The 20186-nt window shown below is 42.2% G+C and overlaps 1 protein-coding gene across 1 annotated transcript in view; it reads left to right on the forward strand.

Annotated features, from left to right (window-relative positions):
• si (sucrase-isomaltase (alpha-glucosidase)) overlaps positions 1 to 16863 on the forward strand; it is a 67562-nt gene extending 50699 nt beyond the window's left edge. Inside the window, exons 40-47 of the mRNA XM_053422751.1 lie at positions 4097 to 4245; positions 5113 to 5197; positions 5359 to 5415; positions 6644 to 6768; positions 7127 to 7215; positions 8927 to 8976; positions 13652 to 13822; positions 16472 to 16863. Coding sequence (XP_053278726.1) covers positions 4097 to 4245; positions 5113 to 5197; positions 5359 to 5415; positions 6644 to 6768; positions 7127 to 7215; positions 8927 to 8976; positions 13652 to 13822; positions 16472 to 16543 — 798 coding nt within the window. The 3' untranslated portion in view covers positions 16544 to 16863. The remainder of the gene's footprint in view (positions 1 to 4096; positions 4246 to 5112; positions 5198 to 5358; positions 5416 to 6643; positions 6769 to 7126; positions 7216 to 8926; positions 8977 to 13651; positions 13823 to 16471) is intronic.
• Positions 16864 to 20186: the final 3323 nt, after the last annotated feature.

Genomic DNA, 20186 nt, shown 5'->3' on the forward strand with positions numbered 1-20186 from the left:
CCACAGACCAGACTGGAGGGTACACAAGGTCAGAGAGAGAGAGAGAGAGAGAGAGGGGCAAGCTTTTGCAGAGTCATTCCCAGAGCTCCGTCACGCCTAGCGTCTCTCTGCCCTCAGACAACTTTCAATGTTGACCTCGAGATAATTTCACTGCACCAGCAATATACTGCAGTGTCCACAGTCGTATGGGAACAATGCAATATTAATTAAACAAGATATATTCTCCGCCGAGCTCACTCCAGCGGCATAGTCATATTCTAGTCATGTATATTATTATTATTCACCCAAAGGGACGTATTATTGTTCCTCTAAATATATTTTCTCCTTCTGATGTGAGGCTCTGCAATGCAAAACAGAAACTCTGAGGTTTATGAGACGGGCCCAGGGAGCAGATCTCAGACAGATAAATGAGGCGAAAGACCAAGTGGAGGAGAGGAGAGATGAGGTGGGCTGACACAGGGAGATATCTTCCTTTTTTTTTTCTCTCCCTCGAAGTTGCGCGTGTAAGGACGTGCACGCACGCATACATTTATGCCTCCAATCAGTGAGTGTCACAAGGCCTTTTGCCACAATAAATGTGGCCATAAATTAGGCGGATTCATGAGATGGATTCTCTGTCTGCCCCTTGCTCCTCTGCACTCCCTGCTCACATCTCTTCATCAACTCCTCCACTGGGTTTCCACAGATGAAAAGTCTACCTTAAGGGCCCAGCAGACAGTGGTACGACTGTCAAGCAATGCACAAATGTTAAAAAGTTGGGGGGGGGGGGGGAGGTTACCAAGAACCATTATTATATTTTTTCTTATTGACTGATTAACAATTTATCCTCATTTGTCCTCAAGTTGCTTACTATTCGGTTCAGATTGCTAAAATCCAAAGATATTTTATTCCTAAAGACACAACATAAAAACAATTTCTTCGTTTTTTAAGGCAAAGATGTCAAACTAACTTTAAAAGACAAATGGTTCAAGTTTCTGAGAGGGGTACTGATCCACGTCAATGTATGAACATCCAGCTTTATATATACCTGGATAGGACACTGCTATTGAATACTTGGTGAGGATATGATATTTGAGCCTTGATCAGGTGCCATGCTACATCTTATACAGTACTTGCACTAACACCAGTAAGTCTGTACAGCATTTTCTGTAGTAATTATATAATTTGGTACAACATAATATATTTAAAAGGCCATGTAGTTAACTTTATTTTGATCGTCAGTCAACATACTGTATCAGTAGACATTCACGCATTTATTTGCAAGATGTAATCTCTAGAATCTCCAAATCCTTACCTCTATTCCTATCTTAGCCTTTCTGGTTATTGTGAAAGACTTTGACGCACAACCACAGCCATGCATCATACTTAATCCTGTGTGATATGAACTGTATAAGACCTGCTGAACCCTGGAGCGACAGATAGAGACTGACAAAAAAGAGGGATGTCTTAGTAAATTACTTTAACCACCAAGAGGGGCACTTAGTAGAGTGCATACATCAGCCAAGGCCCAACAGACCCCTCCGAGAAACCTTATTTAAATTCGGTCCATCCAGATTTTTATTTGAATCTGCACCAAATAACACACACACTCATGAATATCAGGCCCAGTAAAGATGTCACCAACAGTTTAAGGGGTCTGTCCTGACCCATACTGCATCTTTCCATTAAGTGTCCTCCTAATTCGTCCACTGGTTTTTGGGCAATCATGCTAACTGGGAAACCGAAAATAAATAAACAAAAGCACAACAGCTCTTTGGCAACGGTAACAATTAAAACCCAACTTGAGTCAGAAGCTTAAAGCATCAACCGGAGGCCTTGTCTGGAATAATCCAGTTCAGGCTGGGAAGCAGAACTCAAGTGTCGATGATTATATTCCCATTAACATGCATTAATACCTGTTTATCTCCAAGTCATTTCATTGCACTCTTGCTCTTTACTACACACACAGCTTGTGTGATGAGCACTTACCCCTGAACATTTCCTATTGAGAGTCATGAGCGTGCACAAGGAGTGTGTGTCTGGAAAGGGAAGCAGGTGTTAGAACTCCCGGGTTTCCACATAATTACAATCCTGTGAATACACTCAGAAAATTACATGATAATCTGGCAAACTCCTTAGGTCATAAGATAATAGAGATGTTCTGAATTCAATGATAAGCTGTTAGGCCTGTACTTAGTAACCACCGGGCTACGGTCAATAATTATTATCAAATCTGAAGGTACACACCTAGACACACACGCACACGGCTGAAAATCGGCATGATCTTCTATGTGTGTGTGTGTGTGTGTGTGTGTGTGTGTGTGACCAAACCCTGATTTCTGTTCTTACTGCAGCTCCAGAAAACGCAGCTAAAACATTGAAATCTTCTCAAAATGACAGTACACTGTGTCCCTCCTCTCCTGTCCTTGTCCCTTAAGGGGGGAGTTACACTTGTTGCCAATTAGAATCAGGTAAATGTCAGCGCAGCGTGAAGCAGAGGAGGCGCGAGCGTCGTTTAGAAGTGCGAACAGACCATTTGATTATTTCTGGCGTGTACCACAAACCAAACAGGGCGGCTGGATGGTTTGTGGGCGGGATGACAGGATAAGAGAAATGCAGCTGTGTGTGGATGTACATTTATTTCACAGATGAATTTAACCGTAATACATCTTCTGCATATAGACCTGCTTGTGTGTGACTATCTCTACCTGTTAACTGGGAGAAATAAACAGCCGGAGCAAATCCAGTTGGTCAGCTGGGAGATCTGTACGCCAGCTGATCCCCTGCCGGGCACTTCACAACTCGCCTCGACCCCAGCACCTCCTTTTCATCCTGAATCTGACCTCATCAATGTCACGATGCCTGTTCTTCTGTCCATGGAAGGATGCTAAGGCAGTGATTTTCAACCTTTTTTGAGCCGTGGCACATTTTTTACATTTACAAAATCCTGGGGCACACCACCAACCAAAATGACACAAACTGACACTCTATGGCCTAACACAGTACATATAATACATAAAGTTAGTACTATAGTTTCTAAATGTATTAAAAAGCAAGCACTATTTTAAATTATTTCAGCCCTTTATTACTTATCTTTTAATGAGCACAAATTGAATCAGATTTATGAAACAATCTTTGATTTAACTAAACTTTATTTAACGGAGACATATTATGCCCATTTTACCACAAGTTGATATGGTTCCTTGGGGTCTTAATGAAATGTCTAACATATTTTGGTCAAAATACCACAAGGATCATTTAAAACAGCACCCTTTTTACCCTGTCTAAAACAGCCCTCCTCAGACTGACCTGTTCTGAGTGCCAACAGTTACTCTCGCGTTTACCCACGCTTCATTGAATTTCTTCACTTTGACATTCAGAGCACTGGTCAGAAATCACATCGCGTCAACACCCACCGTGGGCCTTCACGATGCTTTGTTTTAATTCAACAGTCGGATTCCCCTGGTCTGCCGCGGCACACTGGTTCAAAATCACTGTGCTAAGGTGTGCTCTCCCTACCATATGTCTATTTTATACCACAATCAGCCAGTGGGTCATTTCAATGAGGGTAAACCAGGTAAAAAGGTGAAGACTTCTTTCCCATTGTCAGAGGAGGAGTTTCAGTTTTTGTCATGTGTCGTGTTTAACGGCACCAACAACAGAGGTTCGCAGTCGATCGTCACGTTTCCATCACTGCAGATCGGAAAGCTGGGAGTGAATCCTGACTGAGTTCATTTACATTACAGACAAAAGCCAGATATTATCAGGCGTCACTGGGTTTTTTAAGCGTTCCATATATCCAGGTGAAAGGTCAGGGAACAAAGCCGTAATGCGAAATATGACATTACAATTATTGGAATCAAATTACCCTTTGATGAATGTGATAACGGTCTTCCTGATAAGTTAAAGTGAATTTACTAGTGCTGTCAAGTTTCTATCCGATTAACTCTCAGTCTTGTTAACATCATTTGTGAATGCAGGAGCCTGAAGACCAACGGCGGCCAAGATCCTCCTACAATACACAATTGTCACAAAAAAGAACCAACTCAGATTTCGATAATTTTCTTTCCAATCGTTTTGGTTAACCCTGTCCTTTTTAAAACTGTTTTCCTCTCAGAGACAAGACCCTGTTGCCTGGAACTCCACCTTTGCTGAGGCGTCCAAGGACGTCCTGAACATCCGCTACACCCTCCTGCCCTACCTGTACACTCTGATGTACGAGGCTCACACCAAAGGAAGCACAGTAGTCAGACCTCTGCTGCATGAGTAAGCAAACACACACACGCACACGCACACCCACACACACACAGGCCTGATCTTTTCTGCTGACATCATGGCTCTTACATTACAAGTAAAGACTTAATGAAGTCATTTTGGTATTAACAGCATGAATCTTTTATCCTGATTGCTGGCAAGACCACCTGATTTTACACTACATTATTTCTTATCAGTATGCAGAAAGTCCCATGTGGTGGTTCCTGGACTAAAACCAATTTAAGGAAAGCTTTCATTTTAGTGCCTCCACACGTTTTCAGCACTTCTCCTTTTTAATGCCGAGTTCATTTTCATCTAGTAACCATCAAAGCCTCCCTTATAAGCTACAGGTGTTCAAATGTGTGAGAGAATAAAATTGCCCACTGTGGAAGCATCCGTGTTCTTTTTTAGTGAGGTTAGAAAAGCTGTTTAGAAACATCTGCCCATTTGAAGAACGTGACAAGGTCAGAAAATTACAAGTGTTCCAACCACTCGAGCAACTGCCATTAAGACGCACTTGAGCAAGGCACTTTGATTCAAATGTAACCATGTATTTAGAAGACCCGGTATTAGAAGCTCCCAGATGTGGACTTGTGCAACTGTACAAAAAATTACCGCACACGCACGCACACAGACACACACCCACACACACATACACCATATTTATCTATTATAAGAGACTCTTGTAAAGTCACAGATGGTGTTTAAGGAGCTGGCAGGGTTTAAGTCTGGCAGCGTTATTTAGCTTGCATAGTCAAATCATCGAATCCTGAATGAGTACTTCAACAGTCATCTGTGCCGAGGAGACGTGAGGGAGCATTGGAAATACAAATATTTTTTCCGTCTGGTTCAAATGATTCTGTGTTTTTTGCGTCACAGGTTTGTGAACGACAAAGCTACATGGGACATCCACAAGCAGTTCCTCTGGGGACCTGCTCTGATGATCACCCCTGTACTCGACATGGTACAGATACACACACACACACGCACAACGTGCTTTCGTCTTACCCCCGCAGTATTTAAGATATCAAAAATGTAGCTTATCATTCATTTCAGGGGTAGCTGTCAGTCTACTGCTCCGGGCCTGTGTTTTCTCTTATGGTTAACTGATTTTGTGATTGACAGGGCGCCAGGAGCGTGGACGGCTATGTTCCCGATGCACGCTGGTATGACTACCACTCGGTAAGTTAATGTCCACAACAACCAGGAAACAATTATGCTGTCATTCCCCCGGAAGGGCTGTACATGAGAACGCACATGTATGAGTCAGATTTTTTCAGACTTTTCTCCGGTCAGCCGTCTAGTAAGAACTTTGGGGATATGTCCGAATGAGCAAGAGATCGTCTGGAGGATTCACTGCTGACAAGTGGGCGTGTTGATGAGGTTTCCAACAAACAACCGAAAAATGACTAAAAAAGTGAAAAATTAGGTAGAAAAGGCGGTGCCACACACGTAGAAGACATAGACGAAGATACCAAGAGAGGTTTTGGTGATAAGGGCAGATGTCCTCAAAGAAAAACATCTAACTGATATGTTGCATCCTTCTTCGTGCATTCTGTGCCATCCCTCACCTGAATGCTCCACAGATCTGGAAGAATCTTCTGCTGCGGAGAAAGGGTCGACTTGCGCGGACGTTCTCCAGAGTTCATGTCTTACAACTACTTAGAACATTCTTTCTACTATGCATTAAAGCACAGCTCTGGTGAAACAATACATTAGCTGGCACTTAAGCAACATTACAGGAAGAGCTCAGCGCATCTGACTGGCTTCTTAGTGACTGTATAATGTCCCATCCTAAGGTATAAGAGTCCATCTGTGCGCATCGTCTTGTGATGCGCATTCAAAGCAGTGCATGTATGAGGTGCTTTGTGTCTAAACAAAAAACAAATATATGTAGAAAAAGACACCAAAAATAAAACGACATTAAAACTACAACAAAAAACAACGTATTTGACAACATCATTAAGGGGATTTTTGCTCAACAACTGCAGAAGGCGCCTTCATTACCAAAGCAAACATCCAATCACTCAGTCTCTTTCTAGCTGGGGGACTCCCCCATCTGTTAGGCAGCATTATGAAGCCAAACAAAACTCAAGGAACAATGTGTTGAATGGAGGCCTGGGATGGTGGAGAGGAGTGGTTACTCGTTCCCCGAGCAGACACACAGGCTGGCAGACGAAACGGCCAAGGACAAAGAGGAATTAAGAAGTTTGCAAAGGCTTCCTATAGAAATAAATTACAGAAAGGTTTCACATGAAGCCCTCTGTCGATGTCACATATCTCCACTGTGCGCCTCCCTCACAAATGGCAATTTCCCACCAAGGAATGAATGAAAAGAATTACTCAAAGTTTAATTACCTGAATTATTTCTTGCTCTTTAACAGTGTGTATTTATTGCTGCATTTGTCAGGCTAAATATGTCGGAGTGCGCGGCAAGACGGTTCCCATGCCCACGCCCCTGGACCACATTAACCTTCATATCAGGGGAGGCTATATCGTACCCTGGCAGAAAGCAGAGAACAACACATTTTACAGGTAAATGCTCACATATCTACATGTTAACATCATGTGTGTCCAGTGGGTCTTTTCTGTCTTTTTAGACAGAAAAGTGCGTCTCTCTACCTGTGCAGAAAGGCGGAGGGCGGGGGGGGGGGGGGGCACTGCTGCTGTACTTGATTGGATAGATTGTGGTCATCTACGGTTGTTAGTTTGTGTTCAGTCTAAAACGGAGAGACAGTTGGGGGGGGGGCGGGGGGGGGGGATGTTCCAGCGGCAGTGAGATCAGGTGGATCCCCTCGGCTCAAATGTTAATGTTTATGTCCTCAGCAGAAGCGAGGCGGCATTAATAAATGTCCTTCAGTGTTCAAACCCTCTTTACCTCCTTCTTCCTCAGTCGGAAGAATCCTCTAGGACTGATAGTTGCCCTGAGCGACAGCGGAACTGCTCAAGGATCGTTCTTCTGGGATGATGGAGAAGGAATAGGTAAGTGAAAGGTCACCCTTGAACACACACTCACACACACACACTCTCACACACACACACACACACAGGGCAGCTAATTTATTCGACTTGTGCAGTTTTCGTTCCATACCCGCCTGTTTGGAACAAGCTGCTCAGCCTCTGGTAATACTGGTGGCAGCTTTCTTTCTGAAACTGTAAAAAAACCACCTGTAACAACCGGCTGCTGATATTGATATTTAATATTGAATGTATCACATTTCCAAATTGCACCAAATTCCAATCTGCACTTCATTAAGCATTAATTCTTCAAGTGTGAAGGTTAGATGAACGGTTCTTGAGATATGCAAGCCACATACAGACGGACAGATATTTCTGGAATATAGATAGATGATGTATCTGTGACCCATGTTAAGCGTCCTTGGGTCTCGTGAAAGGCGCTTTATAAATTCAAATTATTATTATTATTAATGTTGTTAAGTCAGGGTTGGTTATGGGAAGACATCGGTCAGAATTTGATTTAACTTCGTTAAGACGCAATTTGAAAATGGGGAAATGAGGATCAGGATGAATGTCTGCAATATCCCACTATGTGACACCCAGTGCAGGATGAGAGAGCACATTTTTACTGAATATGCATTTTATCTTTCAGATTGACACTGTCAACTATAAAGTAGTTTGTCTATACTTCCTCATCCTCTCTCTCTCACTTTCACACACACACTTTCACACACACACACACACACACACACACACACACACTAATATATACGAACAGAACCAGCCTCCAAAGTGCTCCGTTGAGCAGATGCACTCCTCTGAGAAAGGTGTGTTTGTGTTGGGACAAAGAAGAGGGAGCGGAGATAGAGAGGGACCGAGGGCTGGCAGGGAAAGGGAGTGACAGAAACTATTACAGTAATTCTGCGTCGCCTCCTGGAGATACGCTCTCCATCACTCCTCTTTTATCTGCTCCCTCGCTCCTCACTTCAGCATCTCGCCGTCTGTCTGCGCTGCAGCTGCTCCGGGTCTTTCTTGTCTCGCTCTGCCTCTCGCATTAGCGCCTGCTTACCTGTATTATCGGCTTCTTTCTTTTTTTTGTTCTGCATTTCAGATTTTCACTTCAGAGGGTGAGCTGCTCACTCGGCTGTCAATCACGCAGACTCATTTGTGCGCCGGCCACGCATTCATTCAGCCGCTCTGATGTCCACTCATTCATAGACTTATTAATTATTCATTCTTTTATGTGGTGAAGTAGTGTAGCTGGTCAATTATTTACCTCAACGACTTCCCTAATTACTAGCCTCATTTAATCAAGTACTAATAAGTTGACGAAATACTTTGTGATGAGTCACTGTGTAGTGTATGAATAAAAGATATTTCTCGTCTCTTTTGTTCACGCATGCACTCGGTGTTCTGTTTACACAGTAAAGAATCCTTTCACTGCGTAACTTAGTCTTTGACCCACGTCATCAGGTGACCACTTAGTTGTGTACCTGCTTCCCACTGAACTCGGGCCTTTTGTCGACAAGAATTGTCTCATCCTCTCTCTCTCTCTCTCTCTCTCTCTCTCTCTCTCTCTCTCTCTCTCTCTCTCTCTCTCTCTCTCTCTCTCTCTCTCTCTCTCTCTCTCTCTCTCTCTCTCTCTCCCTCGGTCATTCAGTCGTGGCTTCTATTTTCTCTGCCCCTTCCATTTCCTCCTCATTATGTAATTCACTCCGAACTTCTCTCTCCTCAGACACGGTTGAGAGAGGACAATATCTGCTGACCTCCTTCGCAGCGGAGCCGGTGAGTTCACGGGGCCAACTGCATGTCACGTCCCCCCCCCCCCTCTCTTCATATATTTATTAATGCAGCAGAACTGGGAGAATAAGTCCGGGCTTTCACCATGAATCAGGGCTGTGGTGGGCGGATGTCAAAGGCTAACCACTGGAAACCATTAGCACATGATTTCTCTCTAGCTCTAGGCTGGTGGTATGGATTTTAGCTTTTATGAACTACACACACAGATTGCAGGAGCTTTTTTTTTTTACATGCATACTATAATTCTATTCACTTGGTCTCATTGCTTCTGATGTACAATTTAGTCGTCCTGTGCATGTCATGGTGACATAAGACAATAGTGACTGTGGAGCAGATGCTGCCAAGTCAGATTTTAGAGTCCTGTTCTCCAATCAGACACATCAAGACCCTGTTCAGACCTGGTGTTAACATCTGTCCTAAGTGATCTGATCCCAAGTGGTGAACGCTAAGCACACGCATCAAAATGCTTCATAGCTGCGTGGATTCATCTCTTCAGTCTGGGTAAAAACAACAATCATTTTCACTTCACAAACACAAATGGTATTCAGATTATTTGCATTTAAAGCGGGGAAAGTGAAATCCAAGTGGTGACAGGAGACAGATGCGGGACACATTGTAATACCAGGTGTGAAGGGATGATCTTATTGCTGTGGTCTGATATGATGGAGGTTAATTCCAGGTCTGAACAGGGCCTGAGTGGGTTTGTAAGGCCTCTGTGCCATCACCATGCCGACACCCCTGATGAAGCCACAGTATCATTTTCTTCAAGTGATTCTGTTGTGCACACACCTGGGGCCCGGACTACGCAGCGGGCTCGACATAACCCTGATATCTTTCTGTTAAATTGACCTAACAAACACTGTCAGGCTAAGCGGTCACAGGAAGCTGGTCAGCAACTAGTTTAACCCTTGAACCCTAAACGTACAATTAGTTTCATCATCACTAACGTCGGGTACATTTTTCCCGATAATATACCCGATAAAAAATACTTCTCATCAAAATATATTAATGTTCAACGATACATGGCAATTTGAAGAACTCTTCTTTTATTTTCCCCTATACAACATCTCATAAAACGAAAAAAAAGGTGTCATGGGGGACCCTATAAAAAGGCTCTAAAATTATAAAGTAAATAAAGAAAATAGAGCTGGTTAACTTGGGACAGAAGAACAAGTTAACCAGCTCTATTTTATCATATTAAACTAATATTTTACCCTCTATCACTAACATTGGGTAAAATTTTACCGAATACGTACCATTTGAAAAAACAGGGATGGGAGCAGGGAAACTAGCCGACCTTCAATGAAATCAGGGAGCAGACTGAAGCTACCCAAGGACCTACACCACTCAGACAGCACCAACACAATGAAAATCCAATGACCACACTCGCTCAGGGGAAAAAACACCTGACGTTAGTTTTCTAGGGTTAAAAAAAGTTCCTACTCTAGATATGAATGTGTGCACATCAAAGGGGCGGTGTTTACTGCATATGACCAATCACTGACACGGACAAGTTAACTGGCAGCAGAGACGCATATTTAACAAACAAGGAGCAAACTGTTATATTAAACAATACAAGGAGAACAAACACATTATCCAGAGTAAAATAAATAAATGCAGAAACAGCTGATAAAAAGTCACTGATTGTGTGAATGTGTAAGTTACGGAGGCACCCCCGACCCCGCCGGTGACATTCGGTTAAAAAGATATATTATGTGGCCACGACATAATAAGGATATAAATAACTCGATATGAATCTGTTCTTTGCCAACAAGACCTGTCGAACTGAAGTGAAGAGGCCTCTTGAATAAGATGAACTCTTTCACTTAATCACATGATGTCGCCTCTATAATGAAATTTGGTTTAACACACACTGTGTCTGCACTGGCTCTGAATGAGGCCACACTTTGATGGAAACGTTACTATTACTAATCAATAAAAACGTGGCGCACGGAGCATGACTGTGCGCACTTGGGGTTATGGTGACAGGATGCGCCTATTGCACCTGGAGACTAGGAGAGATTGGGATGTACTGGGTGTGTTAGCGTTGGGATCCACTTAACCAACCAGATATTGTTCTAAACTTCCCTTATGCTTCCCCTTAAAGGGATAGTTCACCCAAAGATGTTATCCTGCACTGCAGACAGTCAGTGGCACTGTGAGCTCATTGCTCCTACTTAGAGATCCTCATCTGAGTAGGTACCAGGATTGTGTGGGCCTCTGAAGACCCCTGCCCTCCTCAGAGACCCTCTAACAATGCACACCGAGCTCCACAGGATCCTCTCATGGTGATTTCACGTTTCAAAGGAATTGATTGGCCAGTGGGCGGGGATATCATACACGTTGAGATATTATCTCAAACAGTGCCGTTCAGCATAAGTTACCGTGGGGATTTCCCCCCCGATAAGAGGTGAACGAGCTTCTAAGGACTGAAAAAACCTGAAGTGAACCTGAAGTTGCAAATACAGGCTCCTGCTTAGTGTTTACATGGCTCAGAGCTGACACGCTGCCTGGCACAGAGGTGGTTGGAGTGGAGCAGCTGTGGTTGTGTTCATGCAGATCACATTGTGTTCCTGGTTGTTTTTGCCCCCAAACTGCTCTCACATCTCTATCGGCTCATATAATCTCCTTTCGCAAACACAAGCACAGAGAGAGGTTTTGTGGCCTCAGTTGGCAAAACACAAATGGTGCCTGCAAGATGACATGTTGCACTTGCCTCATTCATCAAGTGAAGATTAACATGTGGATAAAACTACCATAGCAAATACCAAACCAATAAGCACTGGGATTATATCAAGCACTGTTTTGGTTTTACTGGCAAACAGTTTTTCATTAATGTCGTGGCAATAACAGTTGTGTTACTTTAAGAAGTTAATACATAGATGTTTCCCTTAGTCCCTTCCCTTAGAGATAGAATGTCTGAAGTTATCATTCAGTATTTACAAGCTTATTCACTCCGTCTACAACCTCTACATTGACACCTACACTATTTATAAGGGGTCAGACACCTTACTTTCATATATGAGCATTTAATTAATTAAGACATGGGACGGAGGGTTGAACAAAATAGAAGCTCTAACGTGCGAACAATGGGGTTTGTATATTTTTGAGTTGGTCGGTCTGAGCCATGAAAGTGGTTTGAAAAGGGCTCAGTATTCTGCTGCTGCTCAGAGGATCTCTGATGAGACAGTAATGAGCCAAAAGAAGCATCAGAATATAATTGTATCAACCCCACCGACCTCGCTACATTTCATGAGAATCCACGACCTCCCCGTCACATTTAAAAAGGTTTTAAAGGAGACAAAAAGAGGGAAATCTTACAAACAAAGGCACGACTGCGACATTGACGCCGGACATGCACAGACATACTGACAGTTAGAAGTTAGAAGTGCTGAAAAGCCCTTACGGCGAAGTCCAGGGAGTGGAGAATGTTTTCCAGGCCACAGTTTGATCACATTTTGATTCAGACATGACAGAAACGCTCTAATCGCTTGGACTAATGGGACCAACCGTGCCCCATTTGCTTTCCGAGCCAGACAAGGGCACACAATCACACAGAGGCACACGGTGATGAGCGTGGGTCTAATCACAAACATACAGGCGCACACATACGTTGTATGCACACATCTACAGTATACATGTACACACGTACAGCGACCATAGCCAAACATCTGTGGCTGTCCTCTGCCTACCATCAGGCTCATTCCAAAGCAATTTCACGCAGCGATAAAACAGGCACACTGTCTGACAGCCAAAGGGGGAGAGGGAGAGAGAAAGAGAGCATGAGTGTGTGTGACTTTGAGTTCTAATGTGCTTTTGTGTGTGTGTGTGTGTGTGTGTCTGTGTGTGTGTACAAGCAGATGTGGGAAGATGAGGATAAGTTGGGCAATGAGGCCACTGCTGCCTGGCAGATTAGCAGATCGTATGCCATTTTGGATGACTATCTGGATGTAGATGTGTGTGTGTGTGTGTGTCTGTGTGAGTGCGTGTGCGTGTGTGTTTGTACTCCTTTAGTTTCATACAAGTTTTGTTCCTTCGAAGTGAGGCAATTTACAAAGTGAGATTAATTTTGTCTCTCCGATTCAAAGGGGCTGTCACTTTTGTTAAGTGATAATACATGTGTTTGTTTGTGTGTGTGTGTGTGTGTGTGTGTGTGTGTGCGTGCGTCAAAGCATGCGTCTTAATCCACGGTGTAAACATGGTAAGAGCACAGATTTCAAACTACTAAAACAATCAAGAGCTCCGTGCAGAATATAATATAATATAATATCTACTACTAAAAGCAGGTCATAGAGAAAAAAATGATACCACAGTGGATATAAAACTAATGACATGGAGAAAGATACTCAAATGTTAAATCTTACTCTGTGAGGAGATGAAGCGTGGAATACAACTGGATAAAGAGAGGTGGAAGTCCATGGCTCAGCTCACTACAGCCCATTTTCAGCAAATTACACTGACAACGCTAAGTTCAGGATTTATGATCTGCCTGTGACACAAATCAGAAGCTGTCTTCACTAGTATAAAGTAAATATATGCATGGGATGAACAATGTTTTAGTAGATATTAATCAAATCCCTTTTGTATAACTTTTATTCTATCTTTATTCACTTTTTTTGTCTCTTTGTTCTATCTTCCTATTTTCCAACACTTCTTCCAGAGCAAGTTGACGAGTCAGGTCATCGTCAATAAGCTGGCCCCTGCTGACGGGTTGATCCTGGGCGTGGTGAAGGTTTGGGGCGCCGGCAGCGTCAAGATCGCATCAGCCAACTTAACAGACTCAGCTGGGAAACAGCATCAGCTGATCCTCCAGCACAACCTGGACACTCAGGTCAGAGGAGTTTTGTTTAGTTAGCATAGTAGCTTCATTTAAGATGTGATTAAATGGGTTTTCTATTAAATTAGAAGTTACAATTTCTAAACCACAAGCTGAATGATAACTAAACATTCCTCTACGTGTTTAAATTGGCGTAGAAGAACAGGGTCTTAATTCAATCTGCCATTGTGCACTTGCTTCTTTGAGATAAACACAAATCATCAAGCACAGGAAGAGGTCTTTGACCTCAAAAGCTTTTATCAAAGATGAAACGCTGGTTTCTGGAAATTGAATGATATGCTCGTGCACACAGTTTTTAACAGAAACTGACCTATAATGTGTAAAAGATTATTTTCTTCTTTGTTTATGTGTGATTCAATTAACCGATAAACTAACCTCATCATACCAATGCTTTGAATCAAAAACGTGAATAGAGCTGAAAAATGTCTCCAGCTTTCAAGCATTTGCTTATAAATCAACATTTTCACTTTTCTGTGTTTTTAACTGGTTGTTAATAATCTAAATGCTAGGTAAAGGTATCTGCTTTGGGAAAATAGGAAACGTCAGTATTAATCAAACAATATGAACCAATGTGTACGGTGACTCAACACAATACCTTTTAAAAAAACACAAGAAAGAAAAGAACGAATACTCACAACTTAAAGCAAGTTTTGCCACTTACAGTTGATTTTGTAGAGAGTATTTGGTTGTGTTGTGAGTATTTGATGGTAGTGTGATAAAGATGTAGTTTTAAAGAAGTTTAAATGTGTTTTCTAATGTTGCAAAGCATTGAACACTGAGGGCCATCATTAATATGCAGACAATCTACAATAGATTCTGTATTATTTCACTGATTCTTTTAGCCAAAGCAACTTGCAATAAGTATATAATGCACATATTCCTCAGCATCCCACACACAGACTTCTGCTCCATTAACCTCAAGGCATCACTGTCTAACCTGCATACAATCAGTGTCATCAGGTAGTGGGTTTGTGCAGTGGTATCATAGCTGAGTTTGCCTCCTTTATCATTGCATGAACTCTTTCCATAAACACACCCCCTGCTTCAGAGGTGATTGAGCATTTCCCTGCCAGTCAAAACCTGTCACTACAAAAAAGAAAAAAGAAAGGCAGCACTCAGGTTCACAACCCGGCCCCTGCTGTGCTGCACTTTGTCATCTAATAGCTGTAATCAACTCTGCAATCCCCCTGACACCGTTGTTTTGTGATGAGCACGGAGTCGGAGACACGACTCTCTGGGAGCGTGATTTTTAAAGCCGCTCATGTAAAATGATTGTCATTTCCTCTCCCTCCCTCCATCATCTGCTCCAGTGGTTGAACAGAAAAGAAAAGTGACAGAAAATCATGCGGGGGGGGGGCATTGTGTACTCAAACCTAAGCCACACGCACTGTCACACGATGTGCCCCGGGATGATTCATGCGTCCAAAATGCCTCACAGTATCATAAGCATTGCAATTGTTCGTGGCCATGTTTAAAACAATTCAGTACCGTGAGATTGCCGACTCTTTACATTAAATGAATTTCCTACTGGGTATCTCTGTGTAAATCTCCTCTCCGGTGCTGTGCAGGGAGATCAGTGTAAACTGGAAGGTTAAGCTGGAGCTCAGGAAACCTCAGAGCGGAGTTAATGTTCATAGTAACAGGGCTTGAGCTGCGGCCCTCCTTTCCAATCAAGGCCAGGCTGCAGAGACAGAAGTTAAAACAGGCACATACAGGAGTAAGAAGAGATGTATCATTATTTTACACTGAAACAAACCGTTTTTGAGGTGGAGGATGGGTGATGCGGACGGTGACTCCTCCCAGAGTGAGAAACACAAGAAAGAGGGAAGGCAAAGCCAGATTTAAAAGGATTGCATGTGTTCCCCTTTTCTCATTGGGATTTTGACAAAATGTTCCTGTCAAGGTTGTGTACTGTACTCAGAGCACTTATCAAGAGCATGAAAGTGATAGGCCCAGCAGCTCCATAAATAACCGCAGGTGAAAGTAGCCCAGAAATCTTAGATTTATATTGTTCTTGGAGGAGACAGACAGGGCGAGTCCAGACGAGAGGCCAAGAATTGCAGATGAGCAAAGTCAAAACGACGGAGGGATTTTTAATGTGTGTGTTTGTGTGTGTGTGTGTGTGATGGTGATGCATGGATGAGTCGAGAATAATGAAAAGACAGGCTAGGAGGGGGGGACGGACGAAAGTGTTTGAGGGTGAGAGAATACACCGAAAAAAAGCAGATGGAGAGGAAGAGAGAGGTGAAAGGGAGAATGAAAAATGGGCAAGGGGAAGGAATAAGGGCAGAGAGAGAGAGAGGAATGAGGATGAGACAGACCGCGCGGAGTAATAAGTGGTTTTTCAGCGCAAGACAATCCATTCATCTACAGGTCGACGGGGAATCACACCTCTCTGCAGCCTGAATGACACAATATCAGAAAGTTCAATACGTAGGATAACACACGGGTTAAAAAAACAAAACCTTACTCTGCTTCATCCATGGTCAAAAACATATACTTTTTTAAAATATTTGTGTATTTTATGTTTTATTTCTTAATCTGTCTTTCGTATTGGATTTTTTCAGACTCGATCAATCATTCAAGCAAATTTGGGGGGAAAGTTACGAAAAGTTTAACACATTTCTCTTCTTGTGTCCACAGGAGCTGACTTTAGATGTCACTTCAAAGGCCATCAGTGTAGGAACGCCTTTCATCATAACGTGGTCGACCTGATCAACAGACCAGTCCCTGTGTTTCACTAGGAAACTATTAAAATATCTGTGAATAGTGACAGTTTGTCAAAAAATTATATTGTAAAGAAATGCAATGTGCCTGGAATGTGAATGATCTTAAATGGGCTCCTTCATTAAATTATGAAACTGTTGTTTTCTTCTTCTTCTTTTTCACACAACTGTGTCTTTAAACCTGAAATGACATCAAACTGGATTTAACACAGCTACAAAACATTTTTTTTAATTTACAAAACATGCCTTCCACATCCTCCGTGCAAAACTTCAAATTAATAAAGTGCTTGATATTGAAAAAGGAAAAAATGGTATTCTTGTTGTCTTTGATGAGATGTGGTCTCAGTCTGGATCAAAGTGAACCACATCAGATCAATTAGAGGAAGTCGAGACGTAGAGACGGCGTTAAACAACAGAAGAAGAAAATTAAGCAGCAATGATTGTTTGCAGCCTTCACCTCCAGTGATTGGATCTTCGAAACGATGAGGACTTTTGTTGCTGGTAGTTAAACCATTATGAGATTTCAGAGGCAACGGAATTAACAGAGTGAATTCAAATTGAAAGTAAGCTTTTTACGATTATCTTCATTCAAAAAAACAAATTAAAGCAAGCCTGCCTATAAACAAATCAATGTCAAGTATAGTTAGACGCAGCCATGTTGGCAATTATGATAAGATGTACTATATCATACAAAAAGGCCCCACTCCCTAAATTACAATGTGAAACCAAAACTAAATTGATCAAATGTATTAAATGAATGATTGGTCCGTACCATTTCAGGCGTGAAGATGCCCTCAGTTAGCTCTTTTTTTGTGTGTAAAGCCCATTTCCTCCTTTTTTCTGTCCTTGTGGCCTGTGAAACACGAGTGTGTTTTCTTTTTTAACTAATAATTTTCACTCATCACCCTTCTGTTTAATCTCAGATTTATTTTATAATGCTCGTTTTTGTCTTACAAGCACAGACCAGATGCATTTTACCTGCACACGTGAAGCTTCTGTTTCATCTAATTAACAGGTGGAAATATTGGGTCTAACTCGACTTATTGTCACATAATCTATTTAATAGTGGATTGAAAAAAAAAAATGCACCTACTTCTTACCACACCTGCAGAGTGAGTAATTTTCAGAAATTGCTGCGGCCCTTACTTTACTCCACAGGCTTATCAGTAAGCAACAAACAGCGAACAGATGTTCATAACATAATAGAAAAAACCTGTCAGGACTAATGACTAGTAGAGAGAAACACATGAATCACCTCTGCACTCGACAGCTGGAAATGCTTTCATTCAAGTATTGCATGATGCTGTGATGAAGCATTGTGTAACACAACTTAACGGGAAGTGCCATTTAGCTCTGTTTAGTTACAGTGCAATTTAACTGTGTATTCTGCCTCCACTGCTGCAGATAGGCATGTATCAGTACATGTGTGGTCCTGTGTGTGGGTGTGCCACGAACCCGATGCTAATAATAGCCCTCACCTGCGGCGAGCTGTCTACCTGTGCTTTGTCTCATCCCATTACGTCCCCATGTAGTGATACATTCATTCATTATTCAACCCGCAGTAAATGTAATGATATCAATTTAGCCGTGGGCACTTCAAATTGATTTCCACCTTAATCGCCACTTCATTGTAGGGAGGACAAGGTGTGTGTGTGGGGGGGGGGGGGGGGGGGGTGGGGGGGGGGGGGGTACTGCTGACTGGTGGATGTGGGTGTGTTCCTGTGCCTGTGTCCACTGAAAGTTCAATCCCGGAGCCCATCAGCTATCGTCAGATAACCAATTAGTCTCTGAGGGCAACTGCCAAACGTTTGGCTGTTGGTGTGGACAGGGGATAATCTGGACTCCATCTTCTGCTTACAGTGAATGGTTCGTATATATAAAGTGTTTTTCGAGGCTGGATGACCAACCAAAGTGCTTTTACATTGCAGTTGTTTTTGCCATTCACCCGCACACATTCATACAGTGCATCTAAGGGCAGCACTTTTTCTATTAGACGGGACATGCTGGGTTCAGTTTCTTGACCAATGGTTGAACGAGCTCCCCGTTGACATCAGGACAGAAAAAGTCCACACATTCTCCGCCGCAGAGTAAAAAACACATCTGATGATGATGTTTAACAACCATCGTCCACTCTGATGTTTAAAAAAAAAAAAAAAAAAATTGGTCTTGTATTTTGCTCTTGCATGTAGCACTTTGTAGTTTGGCTTTTTGGAAGCTAATGTACTTCCATGATTCTTGCTGTTCTGCGTTTGTACCCTCATAGTTGAATGAACTTATTGTAAGGGGCTTTCGATAAAAGCATCAGCACCATTAACTGTATTTTAAAGTAATGTTAGGTAATGTTAAGTAAGGAAGGAAGGATTGGAACCATCTAAATTTTTTCACTGGTGTGTTCAGAATTTAAATGTTGGTTTGTTTTTCGTCAGAAAATCTTTGATATCCTATTTTGACAGAAATCACAACGGGGCAATCAAACCTGGTTTTATTTGTGGACATCAAGAGTTATCACATCTATTTATGCTAATATGTGTTTAAGTGACTCAAAATAACCAAACATTTCTTTTTTTCTGTCTTGCATGAATCGGTAAATTGCTTAAGTTGCATGAAACATTTCATGTTTGTATAAGGTATGAGCTTCACAGAATTCACACAGACTTCCTCTATGTTGTGTATACACAGCCTCAGTTCTTTCCACACAATGAAACTGTGTTGCCCAACAGCTTTTTTCCGAACCAAAACCTCACTTAAATCTTATTATCCATGGATCAATGTGCTCTTTCTCTGACTTTTGGAGAGAGAACCCAGACAGCGTGCTTTTAAATGAGTGGCAATAACAATGCGTCTTTGTTGTTGAGGTGACAGACGGATACAAGTGTGTCACGGATGAAGTAGGAAACAAAGATAAAACAACATGAGAGAGGGAAAACACTTTGACAACATCAAAGACTGTGTGTGTGTGTGTGTGTGTGTGTGTGTGTGTCTGTGTGTGTGCACAATTGATTTATTTTCGTGTTCACAGGGTGGCAAAATTAAAATCACCTTTAAGTGCTTACATCATTGATCATTGGAGGATAATTGGCTCTGTGCATGTGTGTGCAGGCTTATATAACAGTCAGAGGCAATCTATATGTGAGCTGCATACACTCTGTAATCCAATGTTCTTAGTTTAAAACATGTCTTGAAAGGTCAGGTTGCACCATCAACATACAGTGCCTTGCATAAGTATTCACCCCCCTTGGACTTTTTCCCATTATGTACTGTTACTAACTGGAATTCAAATAGACTTAAATAAACTTTTTCCCGTTTGATCAACAAAACATGCATAGTACTTTGGAGGTGCAAAATAAATTTTATTGTGACACAAACAATAATGAGAACAAAAAAGTTGACATCTGTTGGGTGCATAAGTATTCACCCCCCTGTGTCAATACTTGGTAGAACCCCCTTTCACTGCAAGTACAGCTGCAAGTCTTTTGGGGTATGTCTCTACCAGCTTTGCACATCTAGAGATGGAAAGGTTTGTCCATTCTTCTTGGCAAAAAAGATGAAGCTCAGTCAGATTGGATGGAGACCGTCTGTGAACCGCAATCTTCAAGTCTTGCCATAGATTCTCTATTGGATTGAGGTCTGGG

Source organism: Pleuronectes platessa, chromosome 5 (assembly GCF_947347685.1).
Source record: "Pleuronectes platessa chromosome 5, fPlePla1.1, whole genome shotgun sequence".
NCBI lineage: Eukaryota > Metazoa > Chordata > Actinopteri > Pleuronectiformes > Pleuronectidae > Pleuronectes > Pleuronectes platessa.